General features: G+C 57.9%; 3 protein-coding genes across 8 annotated transcripts in view; all 3 read right to left on the bottom strand.

Annotated features, from left to right (window-relative positions):
• The window catches only part of ZNF512B (zinc finger protein 512B), a 29,935-nt gene extending 28,766 nt beyond the window's left edge, over positions 1-1,169 (bottom strand). For 3 of the 4 annotated variants that reach the window (XM_021527299.2, XM_077786996.1, XM_021527301.3), the window contains exon 1: positions 1,087-1,169. The gene's annotated coding sequence lies outside the window, so the exon portion shown is untranslated. Of the gene's footprint in view, positions 1-841; positions 906-1,086 lie in introns of those variants that run through there. The other variant, XM_021527300.2, reaches the window with a different exon arrangement.
• Positions 1,170-8,777: 7,608 nt separating this feature from the next.
• SAMD10 (sterile alpha motif domain containing 10) lies at positions 8,778-21,056 on the bottom strand. 3 transcript variants are annotated; one of them, XM_021527297.2, is made up of 5 exons: positions 20,974-21,056; positions 15,448-15,641; positions 11,824-11,992; positions 10,342-10,482; positions 8,778-10,065 (listed from the first exon to the last, which is right to left on the bottom strand). In XM_021527297.2, exons 1-5 carry the CDS (start codon positions 21,002-21,004, stop codon positions 10,001-10,003), a joined length of 600 nt encoding a protein of 199 aa, XP_021382972.1. In that variant the 5' UTR covers positions 21,005-21,056; the 3' UTR covers positions 8,778-10,000. The 3 variants fall into 3 exon arrangements, with proteins under 3 accessions (XP_021382972.1, XP_021382973.1, XP_021382971.1); XM_021527298.3 differs by lacking the exon at positions 20,974-21,056 and adding an exon at positions 17,942-18,028 and having other exon boundaries at positions 8,778-10,108; XM_021527296.2 differs by lacking the exon at positions 20,974-21,056 and adding an exon at positions 17,942-18,028.
• RGS19 (regulator of G protein signaling 19) overlaps positions 17,406-21,186 on the bottom strand; it is a 120,499-nt gene continuing 116,718 nt past the window's right edge. The window contains exon 7 of the mRNA XM_021527292.3: positions 17,406-17,418. The gene's annotated coding sequence lies outside the window, so the exon portion shown is untranslated. The remainder of the gene's footprint in view (positions 17,419-21,186) is intronic.

The following is a 21,186-nucleotide window of genomic DNA, read 5'->3' as shown; positions in this document are numbered from 1 at the left end:
GAAAAACTTGCAGGGAATAAAAACAAGGAAGCAGAGGGAAAGGCTCCTCTGGAAGAATCGCCCTCGTTGGAGTTTCCCCAGGAGGGAAGCACGTGGCGAGCGAAGCCCTGCGAGCCGCTGCCTCCCTGGGCACGGCTGGCGGCCGGGCAGCCCCGGAGGGACACAGCACATCCTGCCGCTGTCACCCAAACCGAGTGCCACCCATCGAGGCTCTCCAGGAGGGAGAACCTCACCCGAGGCGCGCACACACCGCTCCTGCCGCACATGGCTCCGACCAGGCGCAGACGAGGCTCTCGAGGGTGTAAAGTTTGTGTTCGAGGCGCGTTATCCCGTGCCTGCCCGCTCTGTCCCCGGGCACTGACACGGAGGGAAAGGCGCCCCGCACATGCCTGGCGGACAATGATCCGCACCGAGCCGCGGGGACTGGGCTGCCCCTGTCCCGGGGGTCAGCGGGCGCGGGGAGCTCTGCCCGGTGCCGCTGTCACCTCCCGGGCGCGGGGAGCTCCGCCCGGCCCGGTGCCGCTGTCACCTCCCGAGCACGGGGACGTCTCTCCTGTCCCCTCCCGGCCCGGCCGTGCCGCCCGCGTCCCCTCGCTGCCCCTCCCCGCTGTCACCCCGCGGGCAGCGCCGCCCGGGCCTGTCACCCCGCGGGCCCGCTCCCCATCCCCGCGGGCCGGGCCCGGCAGGGAGGGGACGGAGGGCCCGGCCCGGCCGCGCTCCGGGAGGGGAAGAGCGAGCGGCAAAATGGCGACGCGGCGGCGGGCGGAGCGGAGCGGAGCGGAGCGGGGCGCGGGGGTCCCCGCCGCGGGGCCGGGCGGGCCGGGGGCCGCTCGCTGCTTACCTCGGCGGGCCGGGCCGCGGTGCGGGGCGCGCAGGGCCGGCAGCCCCCGGCCGGCCAGGCGGTGCCGCCCGCCGCCCCCGGGCCGCCGTGCGGGGCTCCCGGCGCGCCCACACCCGCGGCGGCGCCGCGCTCCGCTGCCGCGCTCCCGCCCGCCCCTCGCCGCCGCCGCCGCCGCCGCCGCCGCCGCGGCTCATGCGCGCTCCCCGCCCCGCCCGGCCCGGCCCGGCCCGCCCCGCGCCCCTCACCGCCGCCACCGGGCCGCTCCGGCCTCGCCTGGTTCCGGGACCGGCGCCGGGATCGGCACCGGGAGGACGGGCGGGGGCGCCGCCCCGGGAGGGCGGGACGGGGCAGCGGCCCCCGGGCCGGGCTGACCTGGGCAGGTGCGGCCGGAGCCCGGCTGCGCTGCGGGATGCGGGCAGGGTGCCGGGCTGCCCTGCCCTCCTCCAGGCTGCTCGGCCTCCATCGCACCCGCCGGGGTGCGGGCAGCGCGCCCTGCCCGCCGCGGTGTGCGCTGAGTGTCCTGCCTGTCATCTTCCCCTCCAGGGTGCCCTCGCTCTTGTCCTGCCCTCCAGGTCGTAGGCAGGATGCCTTTCCTTACCTACCCTATGATCCAAGATGCAGACAAGGATGACCTGCTTGCCGTTCTGCCCGGCCCGTTATCCTTTCCTCCAGGGTCTCCTGCCCATCATCCTACCTTCCAAGGTGTTGGCAGTGTCCTGTATGTCACTGTTCTCTCCAGAGTGTCCTGTTCATCATCCTGCCTGCAAAGGTGCATGTAGGATCCCCTCCCCATCCACCAATCCAACTAAACCTTGGGTGCTCCAGGTCCCCTTTTAAAGCCACCCCAACCCCTGGGTATGACACTGGGTGCGAGCCCCTTGCAATGTCCATGGGGCACTTCCCCAGCTCCCAGTCTTGGGATGTCACCCCTGCAGAGCCAGTGATACCTGGGGAGGGGCTGCAGGGCATAATCAGCCATGTGGGAATGCATAGCCACACCAGGATCCATCAGTAGCCCAGAAATTAGGGAAAATCACATTAATTTTGCCAGGTGATTGCAGAACCCAGAACAACCATTGCTGTCAGGGCCACCCTGCCTGCCATTACCAGTGTGTGTCTCCTGCGGTGCTGCCGGGAACTGGGAGGCCCTGTGGCACAGTTGTGCAAAAAAAAAAAAAAAAAAAAAAGCCCAACCCAAGCCGGGAGTTTCCCCGTGGTTTTCCCCTCTTTGTCTCCATTGCGGGGAAAAGAGCTTAATTAACGTCTGCAGAGAGCAGCGAAAGCTCGGTGTAATTGCTAGGTATGATTATCGGTGGAGCGGAGGGTGCTCAGCAGGGTGAGAGGGACAGGCACAACCCACCTTCTTTGTATAAAATGAGGCATATCTGAGGTGGCTTGGCTTTCCCAGGCAGGAGCTGCCTCCCGGGAGAGCTCGGGTGCCTGGGCAGCTCCACGTGCTGCTCGCTGAGACCAGGCAGCACCTTCGAGGTCCCCTCCTCGCTATAAACGGTGCCCATCGCTCATCCTGACAGCTGTTCCACGTGTGCAAAGGTGCCACCATGTCAATTTTCTGCATCCACAAAGAACAGTTCTGCATCTCCAAGAAGGGGATGAGGCTGAGGGGAGATAGGGGAGCTTGGCCACGCTGGGTTAGACAGGGGCAGGGAGAGCAGGCAGCTCTCCCCGGCTGGGTGAAGAACAAACCCCTGAAATTATGCAATATAAAGGCACTCACTGTTGTTATTTTCAGGCTCTACTGAATAGAAAGGGCCAAGGGATGGACTTGAAAAGAGCAGCAAATGTTAAGCAGATGCTGAGGAGTGCTTTGTTTCACAGGCAGAACTATGCTGGGAAAGGCAGGAGGAGGAGGAAGAGCATCAGTGGTGCTGCCTTCCTCCATGTGCTCACAGGAAACCATCACATCTCCTCTTGCTCCGTGGCTTTGTTGCAGAGGTGGGCTGTGGATGAGAGCTCGTCCTTGCAAACCAGCACGATGCTGTGCAGAGGGCCACGTGGTGATTCCCCAGTGCCCTGGTCACTGTTCCCAGTGACCCCACCACTGGAGGCAGGAGGAGGTCAAGGAACCACACCCAGGCACACACTGCAACTGTAGATGCTGGAAAAGGTGCTTGGCAGCAGGGATGAAGCAGTCCAAGCCATTGAGCATGTAAATTAAATTGATACAGACCCCGGGAAGAGGTGATGAGGGAAAAAAACCAATTACATAGCCTGTATCACTGAGGTGCTGCCACCCTCCACGCAGTCCTGACATTGCTTCTCCAGCCTCTTGTGCTGGTGCTGAGCAGATCTCCCTGGAGCTGTCCTGTGCCTGCCAGGATGCAGCCAACACAGTGACCTCCATCCCAACCCACCAGCAATTTGGGTGTCCCCAACAGGGTCAGTTCTGGCTTGTAAAGACACCTGGACAAGAGTTTAAAACTCCACAACTGTACAAATCACCCTTTAAGAAAAGGCAGGAAATAATCTGGTTTTCTGAATGCAGATCCTCTTGGGATGCTGGGATCTGGAGGCAGGACAGTGCCCCTTGCCCAGAATGGGCCTGGCTCATGGGGCATTTACTTTAAAAAGTAACTTAAAAGCACATTTTAGAATCACAATTAGACACCTTCCACTATACCAGGCTGCTCCAAGCCCTGTCCAGCCTGTCCTTGAACACTTCCAGGAATGGGGCAGCCACAGCTTCTCTGGGCAACCTATGCCAGTGTCTGATCCATGGGCTGCAGCAGCACCCTTCAGATCCTTAAGTCTGTTAGAACAAAATGTGTGCTGGGTCTGCAGAGCCTCTTCCACATGTCACTGCTCTGGAGACATCCCAAAAACTCCCACTAACTGCTGTGCATATGGGGCTGTGCAGGGCCAGCATCTCCACTGCTGGGTTGTTGAGATGCTTAATGCGTGGGACTGGGAGCACTGGGAGCACTGGAAGCCCAGACTTTAGCCCATGTCTGCTGAGCCTTGTGCACAGAGACAGGTGAGGGAAAGGGCATGACTGATGCCCAGATCCAGGATGGGACACTTGGCATTCCCTGTCTCCCAAGGCTTTATCCTGGAATAAAGCATCACAGCCGGCTGTTGCATCCCCTTTATCCTTGGAGTGGCAGAGGGACAAAGCCCCTTGGAGCAGCCACATGCTCACACATCCACAGGACAGGCTGTGCAGAGGCTGGTCCAGCTGAAAGAGAGTGATTCCTGAACAAAGAGGGATTTGCAGCTGGTTTGTGCTGCAGCATCCGGGCCAGCCCCAGCCTCCTCCCGCACGCTGCTCCGCAGCCCGGGCCGCTGATTGGAAACCCGAGCCTGCCATCACTCCGACAGCCAGGAATTATGCTGATGGATTTTTTATTATTTTTCCCCCCTCCCTGTGCTTGGATGCACTCAGCAAATATAAGCAAAAGAGAAAAAAAAAAAAAAAAGAGCGGGAGAAAATCCAAGCAGATTCAATTTTAGATATGGCGACAAAGCAAAATGGTTGCAGTGCAAAGAGGGAAGGCTAAGGGGGGAAAAGCTCTTGCCTCAAGGAGGAGCTGGAGCTGTAAAGCTCCCAGCAGCCCTGAGGCTGCTGTTTATGATTTACAGGGTTGTAGTGACATGGGGGACATGTCCCATGGGGACCCATGCCAAACTGGGGACACCAACAACCCCATAGAAGGCAGTGGGAGCTGCGGGAATTCAGGGCAGGACTGGTGATGAAGTTATGTGGCTTCATCAAATCCTTCCTAGTTTTAGAAAATGCCTGCTCTGATGGGAAGTGAAGAGGCTAATTTTCTGTGGGGGGTGTTAAGGATTTTCCTGGAGGCCCCAGTAAACAGCCTGTGCAAATGTGCTGCCTGGGAATGTTGTGTCAAAATCAAACCCCAGACTTGCCTTTCCATAAAAGGCTCAAGTGAAGTGTTGTGGATGTTCAGCTTGGCTTTGCAGCAAACCTACTGGTGCATACAGGCTGGGTAACAGCTCTGGTCAACCCAAATTATACTTGTTTTGCATCAGTTCTTTACCTCAGTCTGTTGCCTTCCCTGGGCTGCCCTACTCCCACCACTTGCTGCCTTCCCTCTGGTGGTTGCTGCCTCCCCCTTACTCCAGCCTTGCCAGGTGGTCCCATGTGGCATTAACCCTGCACCTGGCACTGCTGCAAACCTGGGATCACCCTGGTGGAAGCAGCAGCACTGTAGCTGCATCTGCACCCACCCGTCCCCATCCTTGTCCCAGTGAAAGCACCACAGCCATACCCACACTCACTTCTCTCCATCTTTCCTGTCTCTGTGCCATGCCCACAATCCCTGGGAGTGTTTCTGGCTCTGGGGAAGCAGAGCATTCAGAGGGCATCCAGCAGCTGAGAACGAGGACCAAAAATGAAGGAAGTAATACAGGGGAACAAAATGAAATGAAGCAATTATCCCTGCTCTGATACTTTCTAATTAAGGAAAGTGTCACCCTTATTAAGAGGCCATTAATTCATTGTCATAAGTCACCAGCAGTGCAAGTACCAAAAACGTGCCTGGGCCATGGGGAGTGGAGCAGCTTCCCCTCCTCGCACCACAGACTCCAGTGAGAGCTGCTGCTTGAGGCCACAGGGCTGCTCATGGATTCCTGCAGGAAATGCCCTGTGCCCACACCCTGGGCTGTGCTTTGTGTGCTCTGCCACGATGTTCAGCTTATCCCAAACAGAGATGAGCCCATCCACCTCCACCTGCGTCCCTGTGGCTGCACGCTCTGCCCTGTGGGCTCCAAATGGATTTGTGCAAAGCATGTGGTGAGTTCTCAGCACAGACCACCACCCCAGAGGCTGTTCTAGGGAACCAAGCCACCAAAGAGCTGCCCAAATATCTCCCACCCTGCGGTCAAGGCCAGCATTTCCTCCTGCATCACCTCCCATTAACAGCCAGCTCTGTCTTGGCAGCCTCTCATTACGTATTCTGCATGGAGGGCCCCACATCAGCTTAATTAACAAGGTAAGAAAAACGGGACCTTTGAGGAAATCTTAATTATATTATCCATCTCACCCTGAGTGGCACCTGATCCATCCCAACACTGTTTTCAAGTTCATTAGCAATAAATCAAGATTGATTAGTCCTGGATGTGCAGCAAGAACATACTGGTGCAGAAGACTTCTGCTGCCATCACAGCAAGGCTCTGTGTGTGTGTTCCCAAGCCCTGGCTTGTCCTCCAGCACCAGGCAGTGGCATGGGGACCAGGGCTATGGGATGAGGCAGAGGGAGGTGTGCCAGAGCTGGGATGTGGCTGTCAGAACATCCCAGGAGTGGCTGTTTCACTGTGCCCCTGCCACACGCTGGCACCTCACTCTTCCCTGGGCTGCTCTGACGTGGGGTAACACCCAGGCAGCCCTTCCAGGCTGCTGCATCCTTCCAGGGATGAGGCAGCCACAGCTACCTGGGCAGCTTGTGTCAGTGCCTCACCACTCTCACAGGGAAGAATTTCTTCCTAATATCCAATATAACCCAGTCTTCTGCTGGTTTAAAGCCATTTTCCCTTGTCTTGTCCTGTCATGTTCTTGTTCAAAGCCACTCAACTCCTTTAGGGACTGAAAGTGGCTCTAAGATGTCACCAGAACTTCTCTTTTCCAGGTTCACCAACCTCAGATTTCTCAGCCTGTCTTCAGTACAGCCATGCTCCAGCCCTTAGAGTGCCTTTGGGTTCATGCTCTGGACTCACTCCAGCAGCTCCATGACCTTCTGATGCTGTGATCCCCAGAACTCGAGGCAGCACTGCATGTGGGGTCCCTCCTGAGCAGAGAAGGGGTTCTGTGCTGCCATGGTGCTGGGGATGCAGCCCAGGACAGGGTTGGCTTGCTGGGCTGCCAGCACACGTTGCTCATATTGAGCTTCCCCAATGGCTCAGGGTGGTTTGTAATCCTCCCTGTGCACCTGGTGGGATGACAAGGTCCTAATGAGATGGAGCATGCAAACCACTGGGGACAGGCATTCCAATTTAAACCAGCTCCACCTCAGCAGAGCCAGTGGCAGGCACTGCCACCCCTGTGCCCAGCACACCGTGTCCTCCCACCCCACTCAGGCTGTGAATTTCGGCACCCGCTGTGAATTTCAGGGTCAGAAGGATGAGGAGCATTCCCTGCATCAGAGCCACAATCAGCGGTGCCTCAGAGCCGGAGGTGTTTACATCATCAAGCTCAGTAATTACTCAGACAAATTTGCATGCATTTTCTATGGGCATCTCTGCTGGCTTTTTTATTTTCTGCTTGAAAACCTTGCTGGAATCTGCAAACTGCCTCTGCCACTGGGAAGGGATTGCTGGATTGTTCCTTTCTAAGAAGGTGCTGAACATAACTTCTCATGCCAGTGACACATTGGCCCTCTTATTCAAAAGATTTCCTACCAAATAGAATGGCAAAAAAATTTATCAGAGACAGGAGTTGTGTGGCCATTGCCTGCTCCTGTGCCCCTGTGCTGCTGCCTGTATCCTCCTGCCTGCTGCAGGGGACTGACTGATGCTTGCTGGTGTTTTCTGTTTACTTTAATTGTTGTCTGGTTTTAATATTGCATGAATTGATTCATCTGTGTTTCACTGTTGGCCCTGTTTGTTTTGGGGCAGTGCCTGGAATATCACTGGCAGATAAGTGCTGGACAAATAGAAGGTATTTTTCTTCCTCAGCAAAAGATGAGGAGTGACCAAGCTGTGCCTCAGTCAGAGAGGATCCTGAGCAGCACCTGCCTCCAGTTCCCAGGGTCCTGGTGCAATACTCACCACCCCAAATTCTCACCCATGAGGACTGTCCTTCCTTGGATCCACCATCCAGATGCATTTTGCTGTTTGCCAGGAGCTACCAATGTCAAAACCATATCAGGACTGTCCTGGATGCATCCCTGCTGCCTTAGCAGAGTCCTGGGTGCCCCTTGGACAAGCCATGGGCATTAGGTGGCACCAGACACTGCCAGAGCAGTAGTTCAGAGCCAGCCTGCAAAGATGCTCTGCTCTCACCATCATCATCCTCATCAGAACAAAGACACAGAGCAGGGGACTGGGGGCAGGACAGCATCCTCCAGCCAGCACTGGGAACATTTTTTCATGTTGCTCCTCCACCTCATCCTGTGCTGGTAGGTCTCAGAAAGATACCTGAACAGGAGCCGTGGTTGGGGCTCTGGCCGAGTGCAATTGGTGGGGTTTCTGCTTTCTCCTGTGCCTCCTTTCTTCCATGCTGTGGAGCTGGAGAGAGCCAGAGCATCCTCAGGAACACAGCAAGGGGCAGTCAGGCTTTGGGGCAGGATCTGGGGGGAACCCTGCCTTTTCCAGAGGGTCTGGGACAGCCCCCGCACTGTTCTGTGCACCCCAGCTGCATTCCAAGCCAAATCTCCACCAGCTTACTGCCTGAGCCCAGCAGGAGCCCGGAGAAGGCATTTCTCCCTGTGCAGCTCCCAAGCTCCGGAGAGAAGCTCAGCGTCTCCCTCTAACGATGTGCAGACACCTGCAGCCATCATCTGCTCTTTGGGCTTGTGGCCCCCTCACCTCCCCACCGCCCCCGCTGCCCCCCAGCTCCCCACCAGGACACAAACAAACCCCACCGTGGGGAAGATGGGCTTTTTCCTGGCTTCTTTTTTCTTTTCTTTAAACTCCATCAATTCTCCCAGCTCTGTTGCTCATGAATCTCCGGTGAGGTGAGAAGAGCAAATTTTGCTGCATATTTGAAAAGGTCAATGTAGAAACAGGAGGAAATTCTAATTTCTGTGTCCTGGAGTACCAGGGTCTACAGACAGCAAAGCCCTGAAGCTGCTTTCCTGCAGACAGAGCTGAGGGTCATAGACCCCTGACCCACAGGTAGAGAGGGAAGATGTTCAGCTTCACATGAAGGGATTTAGGGCTGTAGACATCTCCTGAGCATCCCCAGGAAGGACTGGAGGGACCAAACTCACAGATTCAGGTGTGGGAAGAGTCAGAAGAGCAGTGGGTTAAAATAACAGTCTCTAATTTATTACCAGCAGAGAAGCAGGCAGGAGGATGCCTGGCCAGGGGGCACTGTGACCTGCCTCCACATCCCAATGCCCCAGGGTTTTGGGGTGCTGCTGTTTTTGGACCCTCATGACCCACAGCCCTACCCCCACCACTTGAGGTGGAATGTGGGGAAGTGACAGCATCCATCCTGGCCAAAAATCCTGATTAACATATGGATTTTCCTTATCTGCCCACAAGGGCAGGCTGTAGCTCTGTATGGGAGAATTTGGGAGATGGGGGCCTAACAGCAAACACTTTCACTGTAATGATGATGAAGGTCATCAGGATGGTGCCTGGCTTTGGTGGCACCATTGCCAGCTCTTGGGCAGGCGGTCAGGACAGGAACCTGCCAATGCCTGGGTGAGCAGAGCTCTGCAGAGCTGGTGGGAGCATGGAGCAGACAGAACCAGGCATGGGGGCCCAGGAGGACCTGGCACCCAGTGTTCCCCCAGCCCCACCCTGGGCAGCACCCACAACCACCCGGCAGCACCCCTGCCTGCTCCCCCCAGCCCCTGCACAGGCTCCCCTGTCTGCCTGTGGATGAAGGATGAGCTCTTGGCACAGGTTCCTCCAGGCCATGGAACCCTCTCAGTGCATCCAACCTGCTTTTACTTGCAGATTTTCCAGCTCTGATGACTCAGCTCCCTTTTTAACTCACACGTGGAGCTGGGTGCTGGGGTCTTGGCCCCACTTTGAATTTTTTGGCTGGTTGTATCATCTTATTTGCTACTGATAACGTCACCTCCCCGGACGCTGGAAGGCAGCCCAGTCTGATGAGGAAACCAAAGCTCCCTAAATAAGCTCCGAGGCATGGACACGAGTTGCTAGGTGCTGGGATGTTGCCCAAGTGCAAAATGCTTCAGTGTCCTGCACATGGCTCTGAGCTGTCCCTGGAATCATTGTGTTCTCTTTCTTCACAGTGCTGAGCCCTGCCTTTTGCCATCTCCTTTTTTCCATCTCTTTCCCTGTGAACTTTGAGGCTCAGGTGGATGGAAGTTCATAATCTGTCCCAGCAGCTGGTTTGCTGATTTTCCTCCAGCCAAGAGCCGTGTCTGCTGGACGAAACCTTCCATCCCTGCACAGGAATGTATTCCTTTAAAAGAAAGAGAAGGAAGAAGCAGGAGAGGAGCCCTGGAGTGTCTGGGAAGCTGTCTCTTCTTATTCCAAGCGTGTGGCTCAGGTCTCGTATCGGAGATGCACAGCCCGTCCCAGCGGAGCTCGGTTCACAGTGTTGGTGCAATCTGCCAAACAGACGGATCAGCTAGGAGACATTTCCAAAAGAAGCTGGAACAAGGTGGGAGAGGAAGGAATAAACAGCCTGCAGGGTGGCACATCGCAGCTCACCCACTACCAGCCCCAGAGAATCTCTTCCCTTCCGTACAAAAGTCCACTGACAGATTTTGGGCTGTGTGTGGCAGCCTGGCCCTGTGCATCACAAGTCACCCCTGTGCTCCTGAAGGGCCCCACAACCCATCCCTGTGTGCCACAGCCCAGCCCGGGCTGCCCCCTGGCCCTACCTTGGCTGAGCAGCTGCAGGTTCCGGACCTCCTCGCGCACCTGCAGCTGCAGCACCTGCTGCAGCACCTCCTGCCGCTGCGTCTCCAGCGCGATCCCCATGCGCTGCAGCTTCTCCCCGTTCAGCCGTAGCAGCGCCCGGCCTGCAAACACGGAACGGCTCGGTGCCCCACCAGCCCCGTGAGCGGGGCGTGACTCCAGGAAAGGGCAACACAAAGGGGAACCCTTCAGCATGGAGGAAGGAGGGAGTGCTCCCTCACTGCCTGGAGTAGTGCGTGGAGGGACAGGATGAGAGGGAATGACTGGCAGAGGACAGGGTTAAACTGGATGTTGGGAAGAAATTCATCCCTGTGAGGATGCTGAGGCCCTGGCACAGGTTACCCAGAGAAGCTGTGGCTGCCCCATCCCTGGAAGTGTCCAAGACCAGGCTGGACAAGGCTTAGAGAAACCTGGTCTAGCAGAAGGTGTCCCTGCCTGTGGCAAGGAGGTGGAACAAGATGAGCTTTCAGGTCCCTTCCTACCCAAACCGTGCTGGTTCCCCGCCTCCCGTTCAGAGAGCGCTGGTGGCAGCTCATGTCCCCAGCCTCTGCCAGGTATCAGCAGCACAGTCCTGTAACCCATCCCCGCAGGCAGCAGCTTTCCATCCTCCGCTCCACCTCCCACGTGAGGAGATGTTTTCTGAGCAGAGTCCCCACGCAGGCTGCTCGTCCTGGGGCAATGAATGGGGGTGCCCATCACAACGCATTAGTGCTCTGGTCCCCGCCGAGCCACTTCTCTCCAGTCTGGGGCTATTACAGGAGGGATTTTAAACCAGCTTTTGTCCTTGCTTCCGAGCATACATTCACTAATGCTGCCTTTGTTGCCTGAGCAAGGGCTGGCTGAGCTTTTGCATTAGGATTTTGCATCCCCCCCCAGGCAGCTCCTGCCCTCACTTCCCTGCCACTGTCTCCTGGTCCTGGCAGAGCTCAGTCTGGCCTTGCACATATTGAAGTTGGAATGGAATGATGCTCTTACACAGAGGTCAAAGCCACTGTCCAGGGAGCAAAGAGGAGGGAGCAGATCCTAGAGGTGAGTCTGAAGGACTTGATTGGGAGTTGGATTTGGACCTGAGCAAAGACCTTTGAAACTTGGACTCCAACTGGGCAGAGATTTTTCTCTTCTGCAAAAATTTTCAGTATTTGAAAAACTTTAATAATATTATTATTATTATATTAAGCTAGGCGATGAGAAGACTCTTCTGTCTTATAAACCAATTTAATAATTTTAAAGAACCTCCAGCCTGTCTTGGAGCTCACCCTGGTGTCACATGCCTCCTGCCCAGCCTGGGTCAGTGTCGCTGTGTCCCTTGCTCTCACCCTGACTGCATCTCATGGGGAGAGGGGACAGAAGTGGGGGGGCATGTCCATCTTCTGAACCACCAATTTCCAAACAGCCTTTCCCAGGAGCAGGTGCTAATGGCAAATAGTCCAGAGGACACTCTGTACCTGTGATGGCGTGGTGGGAGAACGCCTCGACGTAGATGAGATAGTTGTGTGGGCAGTGCTTCTTCAGCCATTTGCACACATCCTGCTGGGTCCACAGCACCACTGGCTTGACCAGGCTGCCCAGCGTGGGGCTGGTGTGGTAGATGCCATAGTGGTCACAGCCACGGACCTGAGGGGAGTGGGAGGGGAGAGTGTTAGTGGGATTCAACCCTGGGAGGAGGGAAATAGAAATCAGTCCATGGGGATGGGGGAGGTGCTGGCTGGCTGCATAGGATTGTGGTGACACTGGCAAACATTGGCTTCACACCCTCTGGAGTGTCTGGGCTCACCCTGAAATCAGAGGAACCACTGAGGGAGGCAGGGAGAGTGGGTATGGGAGGTCAGGTTCATTGTCCTGCCATATACAGACCAAACACTTTAAACTTCCCAGCCCTCCTGCAGCAGACAAGAGACCCAACTCCCCTCCCCTATGCATCTCCCAGCCCAGCAGAGCATTGCACAAGCTCAAGAGATGTCCTGGGGTCCTCAGGGTCCCCACCTCACCAGGCAGAGATGGGCATTTGCTGGAAGTTCTCAGTGGGGATGAAGCCAGTGAGATTCTGGAGGAAAGTAGGAACTGGTGCAAAGCCATCCCCACCAGATGTTGGTACTGGTGCAAACTGATCCCCACCAGCAGTCCCCAGGAAAGCAGCCAGCAGGCAGCTGGTGCCCTGGAGTAGGAAGGACTCTCCCTTTCTCTCCCTCTCAACCCCTTCAACCCCAAGCTGACTGGTCACAACAAGATCCCGCAGCCTTGCAGGTGTCCAAGGCCACCTCTGAATCTTATAGCTGTTCCTGGGGTGCTGGTATGCTCAGAGACACCCAGGATAAAGCAGGGTCACAGTCCCCAACACTCCAGTGTGCCCTGGCCACCTCCACCACCTGCTGAGCTATGCCATGCACACTACTGAGATATGGTCACAGGGAGAGGGGGCTTATCTGACAGCATCCCACCACCCCACCTTCCCTCCCTCCAGCTGTCTGCTGCAGTGGCCAGTCTCACTGTGAGCCACCCAGTCTCACCCTGAGCTGCTTGGCAGCTCCATTTTCTCTCTCCCATCACAGCAACTCTGGCCTTGCAAGGCTGTTGCAGCCTGGACTTGTACAGAGCAAACCACACATCATAAGCTGTGACTGCACAGAGAGCAAGCCTGCTTCTCCCAGGGGAACTTCCAGGTTGGCTGTAAAATGGGCTGGAGGATGCAGGAATCTCCCCATCCCTGCTTTTAGCACCCAGGAGAGATTGGTGCAGGATGTGGGGGGAACTCTGCCTTTTGCAGAGGGTCTGGCACAGCCCCAGCAATGAGTTCTGCACTGCTGGTGATGCTGAGACTTCATCCTTGAGCAGCACCAGCAAACATCGCTGCTCCAAAGCATCCATCTGTGCCCAAGCTGCTGGGACTGTCCTGGGCTGGATCACAGCAAATTGGGGTTGAAAAGGCATCCCTGCTTCCCACAACAGAGCGGGACTGGGCTGCCAGGGCTCACTGATGCCTGGACAGGGCGGGGACAGAGCAGGAATAGCGGCTGAGGCACGACACACGGGCATGGGAAAGGTCGGCATCGTGTGGCCTGCAGTGTGCCAACATTGACCTCTGCGTGTGAACGCTGCCTAATTAAGCATGTCTAATAGAGGAGCAGGGATAATTAGTGTAAGAGGGACTCCAGACATCCAGCAGTCACTAAAGCTAATGACACATTCCTGAGGGATGCTGCACAGGAGGCAGTGGGGGGGAAGCTGGGCTGGGATGTGCTCCCTGCCCCGTGCCAGGCATTGCCGTGGAGCCTGGCCAGCCTGGTGGGGCTGCTGCCTGTGCCCAGGGGAGCGTTTGAGCTTGGAAAGGAACTGTTCCTCAAGCAGAGCTCGTTGGGAACATTCGAGCAAGAGGGAAGAAGACAAAGTTGGGAGGCTGTACGTCAATGAACAAGGAGTCCGTCTCCAAAGCAGACGGAAAATTCAATAGATAATGCACAGGATGCAGTTACTGAACCAAACCCTCACCTTTGGGAGAGACCTCGGCTCCAGCAGATGCATCCCGGGAGTCGCCTGCCTGCGGGAGCAGCCCCAGCCCACGCCGGCTGCGCGGCTCCTTCACACTTGGCTGAGCGCGCCGGGGAGCGTGCCGTGGGGAGGAGAGGAGGAGGAGGAGGAGGAGGAGGAGGAGGAGGAGGCGGCGATTTGCTCTGGATTCACTAACGAGTGATGATGAGAAGCGGAGGGGCTGGGGGGAATAACAACCAGCTTCCCGGGAGCTAACCGCGTGCTTCCCACAGCTATTATCCAACTAACCCTCCGAGGCACGGGGGAAGAGGTGACAAACAATTGGCAATTTCCCTGGGCACGCACACGGCTGCACGCACATCGCTCATCAGACACGGCCCCGCACCGGGGACCACCCCAGCATCCCTAAACCCCGCGCTGCCTGCTCGGCGTGCATTCCCTGCTCCCCATGGAGGGTCCCCAAGTGAGCCCCTGCGCTCCCCAGAGGGGCAGGGGAGGTGTAAGGGATCGTGGGTTTGTTTTCCAGCCGGCTGAGCCGCGCTGTCTCTCTGATAAACTCTCAGCCGTGAATATCGAGCGCCGGTGCGGAGGAGAGCAGGCAGGAAGGCTCGGAGGCTGCTCTGGCAGGAAGGCAGGAGGTGACTGGGGGAATTGGGGGGGGTGGGAGCCATCCCTGGATGCTGCAAGGAGCAACTTGAATCACCTCTCTTTGCTCTGGCATTTTTCTTTGCTTATGGCAAATTAAGAACCTTTCACTAAATCCTTCTGGGCAACACATAGGGGTGGAGGAGGGAGAACCATGATAAGCCACAGCTGGCAGCTGGAGAGTGGCTGGTGTGTCCTCATGAAGGAGCCACCTGGAGGTGATGGGACAGTGTCACCAGCACATGGAACATTGTCTGCCCTGGAGCTGCTGCTCCTGAGAGCATCACGACCATACCCATCCCTGTGGGGTCCCTGCTCCCTTCTGAAGCCAAACTAGACAGGAGGCCCTGTGATACAAAAGCATCTGGCAGCTGGAAGCCAGGCAGTTGGGTTTTCCCTGTTTTCTTTCCAGCATTCACTGTCTGGATGTGCCACTCTGAACCTGACTCCCAGGGTGTTAAGAAGGGTCTGGGAAGCTCCAGGAGCCACCTACAGTGATGATGTTCTTTCCTGTGTCTGTGCAGCACTGAATGGATGGAAACCTTTGGCTCACAGCCTCCACAGTACAATAAAGTTTCAAATTGTAGGAAGACAATGGTCCAAACCTGGCTAAGAGACACACACAAGTGCTCAGCGATTTTAAGGCATTATAAGGAATTTGGTCCTGGCATACTTAATGCAAAGTGGTATTAAGTCCCCGCTGCAGGTGATGCACAGAGGGGAGGTGACACAGAGAGCTCACCCCAGTACAGCACGAGGCCTGACAAAAACACACGATGATGTTTATACATGCTACTACCACCAACCGCCCAGCAATCATGAGGACTTTCAGCCAAACAACACCTGATCCTGCGGGGAAAGAGGAGCTGTTCCTGCGGGGGTCTGGCAGACACAGGGAGCTGTGCTGCCCCTGGCATGCCCGGGTGGGGTGTGGGTACCTGGGAGCCCTCGGTGCCCGGCTGCCGCAGGAGTTTGACGGTGCGGCCGCCGTCGGGGCGCTGGCTGCGGCCGTCGTGCCAGGTGAGGCTGCTGCCCGGGTTGCGCTGCAGGCGGTAGCTGAGGTTTTCGGCCGACACCGTGTGCTCCAGGAGGCTGCGGCAGAAGCTGAAGTGAGCAGAGGCGGCAGCGGCGGCTGCAGAGGGAAGGGGGGTGAGAGATGGCCGTGGTGCCCATCCACCCCATGCCAGGGCACCTAAAAGTGCCTTTTCTAACCCACGGGACCTGCCGAACTCAGGCTGTGGGTGCCTCTCTCCAAAAACTCCCCGTTCCTGCCTTCCTTTCCCATTGCCAAGGAGAAAATCCACCAGCCCAGGAACCGCCAGCTGGCGCTGGGATCCAGCAGGCACCCGACAAGATGTTTGCCCACACAAACCCCTCAGGAGCGACGTTTGTTTTGACACCCGCCAGCCGAGCAGACACGGGACCTACAGCTGATCCCTGACACCTGGTGAGAACCTCCTGCTTGTCACTCCTGGGACAGGAACCCGGAGGAGGACAAGGGAAGCTGCTTCCCATGGTCCAGGCTGACAGCAAACAGCCACCACCGAGGGAAGGGGAGCGGAGAAACCCTCCCTGGGCAGCCTGGTGAAGAAGGGAGTGCAGGCTGGTCCCCCAGCACAGACCATGGGTGCCTGGGGATAGCCACTGTGCACTCCAGTGATGGCCAAACACACACCAGCCCTTCAATAATGACCATGAAGAGACATTTACCCACAACGAGTGTTTTTTGTCCCTTATTCATATAATCATAGGGTTGGAAGGGACCCATAAAGGTCATTGAAGTCCAATTCCTTGTGTTTTAACAAGCTGGGGGTGTTGGGGCTGCAAGGAGGTTGAAAAGCTTCCCTTTGAGGGGGGCTGAAGGGACCCAGCTGTCACAGGAGGAGGGTGAGTGGGTATTAGGGGCTCACGCTCTGTCTGCTCTGGATAAAGGCCAGACAGCTTGACATAAGCAGCTCTGATCCACAGAAGCAAAGACTGGAGCATCCCCCAGCTCACCTGCTCCCACCATGGGGAGCCAGGCAAGTCGTGAACCACCTCCAAGAGCAGAGCAGCACCCAAAGGAAACCCACTTCTAGGACAAACCACCCTGAGAGAGCAGGAGGGCTGGAGAAATCCTGATGCAACTCATTTTCATAATTAGCAGGTTTTAAGAGGGAAGAGATTGTGAAGAGACCACTCAAGTACGCCTTTCTGCAATAGGAGAACAACTGGCCAAAAAAAGTCAAAATAGAGCAAAAAAGGGTTGTCCCACTATACCCAGACAACATCACACTGTGTTGTTTCTTAAGCACACCCAGCAGGAAACTTTACCATGGGGAAACTGAGGCAGGGAACCTTTCTGATGGCTGGGGAAGTGATTTTAGAGAAAACAAGGTGGAGGGAGATCCATGGAGTGGCTCAGTCAGGAGCAGAGGCAGGGAGGGTGGTCCTGGGGAGCACCCACCAGGAGTGGTAGGGGTGGTCTCTGCACCTGTCCCGAGAGATGGGGATGTCTCTGATGACTTCCAGCAGTCTCAGACACCCAGAGCCTGTCAGGTGAGGACCAGAGCGGGCTGTATTCCTCCAGCCAAGGATGTCTGAGATGCCACTGTCCTGTCCCTGGCACCCTGAGCACTGCAGCTGTGCTGGGATATCTCCAAGCTGGAACCTGCCCATCCCTCTGGGTGCTGCAGCAGATATAAACCTGGCAGGTCTGGAGAGGCTGCTGCCAGAGTTGTGTCCTTCAGTTGTGCCAGGGCTCCCCCAGGATTTGCTACAGGGAGTAGAGGGAAGGGGGCTCTGGCCATCAGCAGGACCCATATCCATAGGGAGCTATGGATCATGTGCCTCCAGCAGCAGGACATGGGCATCTCTGCTCTGGCAGCAAACTCTGCAGGAGGCAACACCAGGAGTGGCAGCAGAGGGGAAAGAGGGGTGAAAGCCAAAAGGAAAAACGAGCTGGGAAGAAAGGCAGCTCTGGGAGCTTCAGGGGCATGGCTGTCCATTGGAGCCCTGGGTGGGTGCCCTGCAGCCCAGAGGCCCTGGCTCCAGCAGCTCCTCCACAGTCTCAGTTTCCCCAGCCCAGCCCTTGTGTGCCAACTTTCCAATCACCTGGCAGCACTCGACATGGGACGGTAGGGAGGGAGAGCAGGGCATGTGGGAGCGTTTTGGAGCAAGGAAAGGATGGGGACAGGGGAGCCCCGTGTCAGGACAGCCCTGGGCTGGCTCCACGCAGGGACATGGGGGTGACATCCTGCACGGGCTCTCCTTTCCGTGCCCTGCAAGGGGAGTAGCCACAGCATCCCCAGGAGCAGCCAGGCACACTCCATCCCCTCCGCCCGTCTCCGGCAAGCCAGGGGCTGTGCCCTCCGGCCAGGAACGCACATGCACCATCTCCCCCCAGGCACGCTGGCCCTGCAGCCCCCCAGCCATGCCCTGAAGACCCCTCACCTGGCTCGGATGGTCCCTGCGAGCTGCGGATGGTGGAGACGCAGCAGAGGGATGGCCGGCCCTGCTGCATGTCGGCGGGAGGAGGGATGCGCGTGAGCGCTCGGCACCGCTGTCACGAGTGCGGCTCCATCCCTGCCTCCCCTCATACCTCGTCCACACCTGACTGATTCCCCCGAGCGCCTCCCTCCCACTGCCTCTGAGCACCGGCGGCACGCTCATCGCAGCTCCGGGCGGCCCCGAGCCGCTCTCACATGGAAGCGGGGTGAATGACACCCCCTCCCCTCTGCCCCGTGGGCGTTTGATCCGGAGGGATGCTCGGCGCTTTCCTCTCGTGCTCCCTCCTAATCCCGCGGCAGGGCCAGCTGGCACTGGGATGGGCAGGAAGCCTGGGGGCTGCTGCAGGGGACACTGAACCCACCGGGCACCAGTGGCACAAGCGGAGCCGTGGCCACCAGTGTGGCAGCACCGGGGTCACCGGTGGCTGAGGGCAGTAGGGTGCAGGAGGAAAAGCGAAGGAGGAGCGTGGAGATGAACAACCTTAACAGGAAGGGGCCGCAGGGCGCGGTGTGGGCTGCACCGGCTCTGCCACAGCTCTCATGGCTATGGTCGTGTTGGGGTTCTGGCTAAAGTGGGGGTCCCACAGAACAGAGGCTGTGCTGGATCCTGAAACGGGAATGGGAATGCAGGAACCTCCAGGCTGGCTGAGCCCGAGCTGGAGTGGGGAGGGGAGAGCTCAGCTCCGGTCCAAACAGCCACTGTGACCCCACATTCTGAGTCCCTGCCAGCTGGTCTAGGGTCCCTGTGCCCCATCTGCCTGCCCCCATGAGTGACACCCCACTGCCTGCTTGCTGCCGGCTTGTTTCCATGGCTCTCTGATCCATTTTGGGCATCTCTCCAGCCACGCAGGAGGGGGAGGCCAGGTCCGTGTCACCGCAGGGACACCAGAAGCGGTGGGACAGGGACAGTCACGGCTCCCTCCCTTCAGCAGGCACAACGCTGCTCCCGATCCCATTCCCTCTCCAGACACTTTTATGGCTGGTGAAACGTGAGCGCTGGAGAGGCTCAGAGCAGCAGCAGCTGCTGGTGGGGAGAGGAACGGGAAATCTCCCGGGGCTGGGCACCTCGGGGCAGGATGTGGCAGCATTCCCCGGCAAAGCATTTCCATGTGGGTGCCGAATTGCCCCGGGCTGATCACTACCACCAAACCGGCTGCCAGGGGACTTCCCGCGGGTGCTTCCTGCTCACAGGTGACCAGGACCTGCCCAGGGGACACGGTGGCAGACAGCCGAGCTGCAGCAGGAGCAGGCAGGGGCACAGGGCAGCCAAATGCCTGGACTGGCAAAGACTGCCAGACTCCTGCTCGCTCCTCTGCCACCACTTCTCATCATGGCCTTAGGAACATCCCTGTGTCTTTGATGCCATCGTGTGTGTGGCTGTCCCACAGAACTGCCCTCCAGATGGGGCCGTGTCTGCAGGCAGCTGCAGTGGGGGCAGCCAGGCTTCCCGGGGTCAGACAGGCTTCCAGGGATTAATGGGAGAAGCTTCAAACAAGATTCACAAGGAATGAAATCACTTTGTTGGTTTGCCTGGCTGCCTGTGTGTGATGACCCCTAAGGGTGGGTCATCACACCGCATTTGGGAAGGAAAGAGACATTTAGCACCAAATACAACGAGGGATTTGGTTATAATTGGAGGTGGATTTGGGGAGCTGGTCGTCTCTCTTGTGTTCCTGCAGGCAGGTGAAAGGTGGATGGGAGCAGAAGTCTCTGAGGACTCCTAGGACTCTCTTAGGACCTAGGGAATTTGCTCAATTCAGGGAGCAGCTTTGTGAAGAACTCATCCTGCTTTTAGTGGCATCTGCATGAGCCATGAGCTCAGCTGGCACTGCCATTGGCCTGGTCCCCTCTGTCCCTTCCATGTGGCTTCACCCTGGTGCAGAGCAGATCTGTTGCTTGAGCTGGTGGAGCCTCCAGGGATGATCATTCCAGTGATGCTCTCTGGGATCCCCCAACACATCCCATCTTTGAAGCTGTGCCTATAGGATGGACCAGGTCCTGCTCTGAGCTATTCCCTAAGATCTGAGGAAAATTAAACCAGACTCAGAGAGGACTGACACCCGCTCCAGCCTCTCCTGATTCCCCTGGAGTGTACTTGGCTCAGGCCCTGGGTGTGGCGAGTGTACCCCAGCACTTCCCTCTGAATTCTCCACTTACAGAGATGAGATGGGAGCCCCGGCCGGAGCTCAGGCTGGTGGCTGCCCACTGCTGGTGCCTCCCGAGGATGGAGGAGGAAAGGAACAAAAGGCAGATGTCCTTTCTGTCCTCCCTGTGCAGCATGGTGGGTGCCCTGGGCACATGCTGGGGAAGTGTTTGGGGGGAACATGCATGCCTTTGGGATATCTGTGCTCATGAGACTCCCATGGGTACTACCAGCAGGTCCCTGAACACCCCGTGACAGAGGACTTCTGTAGGGATGGACAGTGTGAGAGTGCAGGGTGAGGGCAGCAGGCAGGACTCCAGGTGGCTCTGGGCAGGTTCTCCTGGCAGGAGGCAGGTGAGGGAGCCCACGGACACCCCTGCCTGCAGTGAGCCCCCTTCCACCTTGACATGCTCTTCCCAGGGGTCCTGCTCTGCTCCAGCACCCCCAGGCCTGCCTGCCCTGTCCTCACACCTGCATCTCTTTGCTCTAACCAAATTTTCCAGCCCATTTCATTGGTACACAACAATTCCAAGGGTAGGACATGGGGACAGACTCTCCCCAGAATGGGGGAGTAAAGGGGAATGTGGAGGGACTGACTCGCGGGATGGAGAGGACAGCACTGGGGATGGAGGGCAGGCAGACCCCCGGCATGGAGGGGGCAGCACCAGGGGATGGAGGACGGACAGACCCCCAGGATGGAGGGGACAGCATCGAGGAGAGATGGAAGGCGGCCCCTGGGATGGAGCGGATCCCCAGGTCCGTGCCCGCCGCGTTCGCGGCTGAGGGAAGCGCGTCCCGCCGCGCACCTGAGCCCCCCCGCCCGCGCCCGGTACCTTCCATGTCCTTGGGCCGGCCGCAGCTCATCCTCCGGCAGCGGCGCCGCGCTCGGGCGGGCACGGAGCCCCGCGCCCCCCGCACCGCCGGCGGCACCGGGCGCTCCCGCCCGCCCCGCCCCGGTGTCCGCGCCGGGGGCGGCGCCGCCATCCGCCACCCCCGGGGGCTCCGCCCGCCGCCGGCCCCGCGCTGCCGCCCGCCTCGAGGATCCC

The sequence above is a fragment of the Lonchura striata genome, chromosome 17, assembly GCF_046129695.1.
Source record: "Lonchura striata isolate bLonStr1 chromosome 17, bLonStr1.mat, whole genome shotgun sequence".
Lineage (NCBI taxonomy): Eukaryota > Metazoa > Chordata > Aves > Passeriformes > Estrildidae > Lonchura > Lonchura striata.
This window is presented reverse-complemented; position numbering and strand designations above follow the sequence as displayed.

Excerpts from the sequence above, each read along its gene's own strand:
- SAMD10 (XM_021527296.2), bottom strand. The coding sequence starts at position 18,011 with ATGCAGCAGGGCCGGCCATCCCTCTGCTGCGTCTCCACCATCCGCAGC. Across the intron at positions 11,993-15,447 it reads CGGGCACCGAGGGCTCCCAG|GTCCGTGGCTGTGACCACTA; the intron begins GTACCCACACCC and ends CACTCCCCTCAG. Across the intron at positions 10,066-10,341 it reads CCTGCAGCTGCTCAGCCAAG|ATTGCACCAACACTGTGAAC; the intron begins GTAGGGCCAGGG and ends TCTGTTTGGCAG.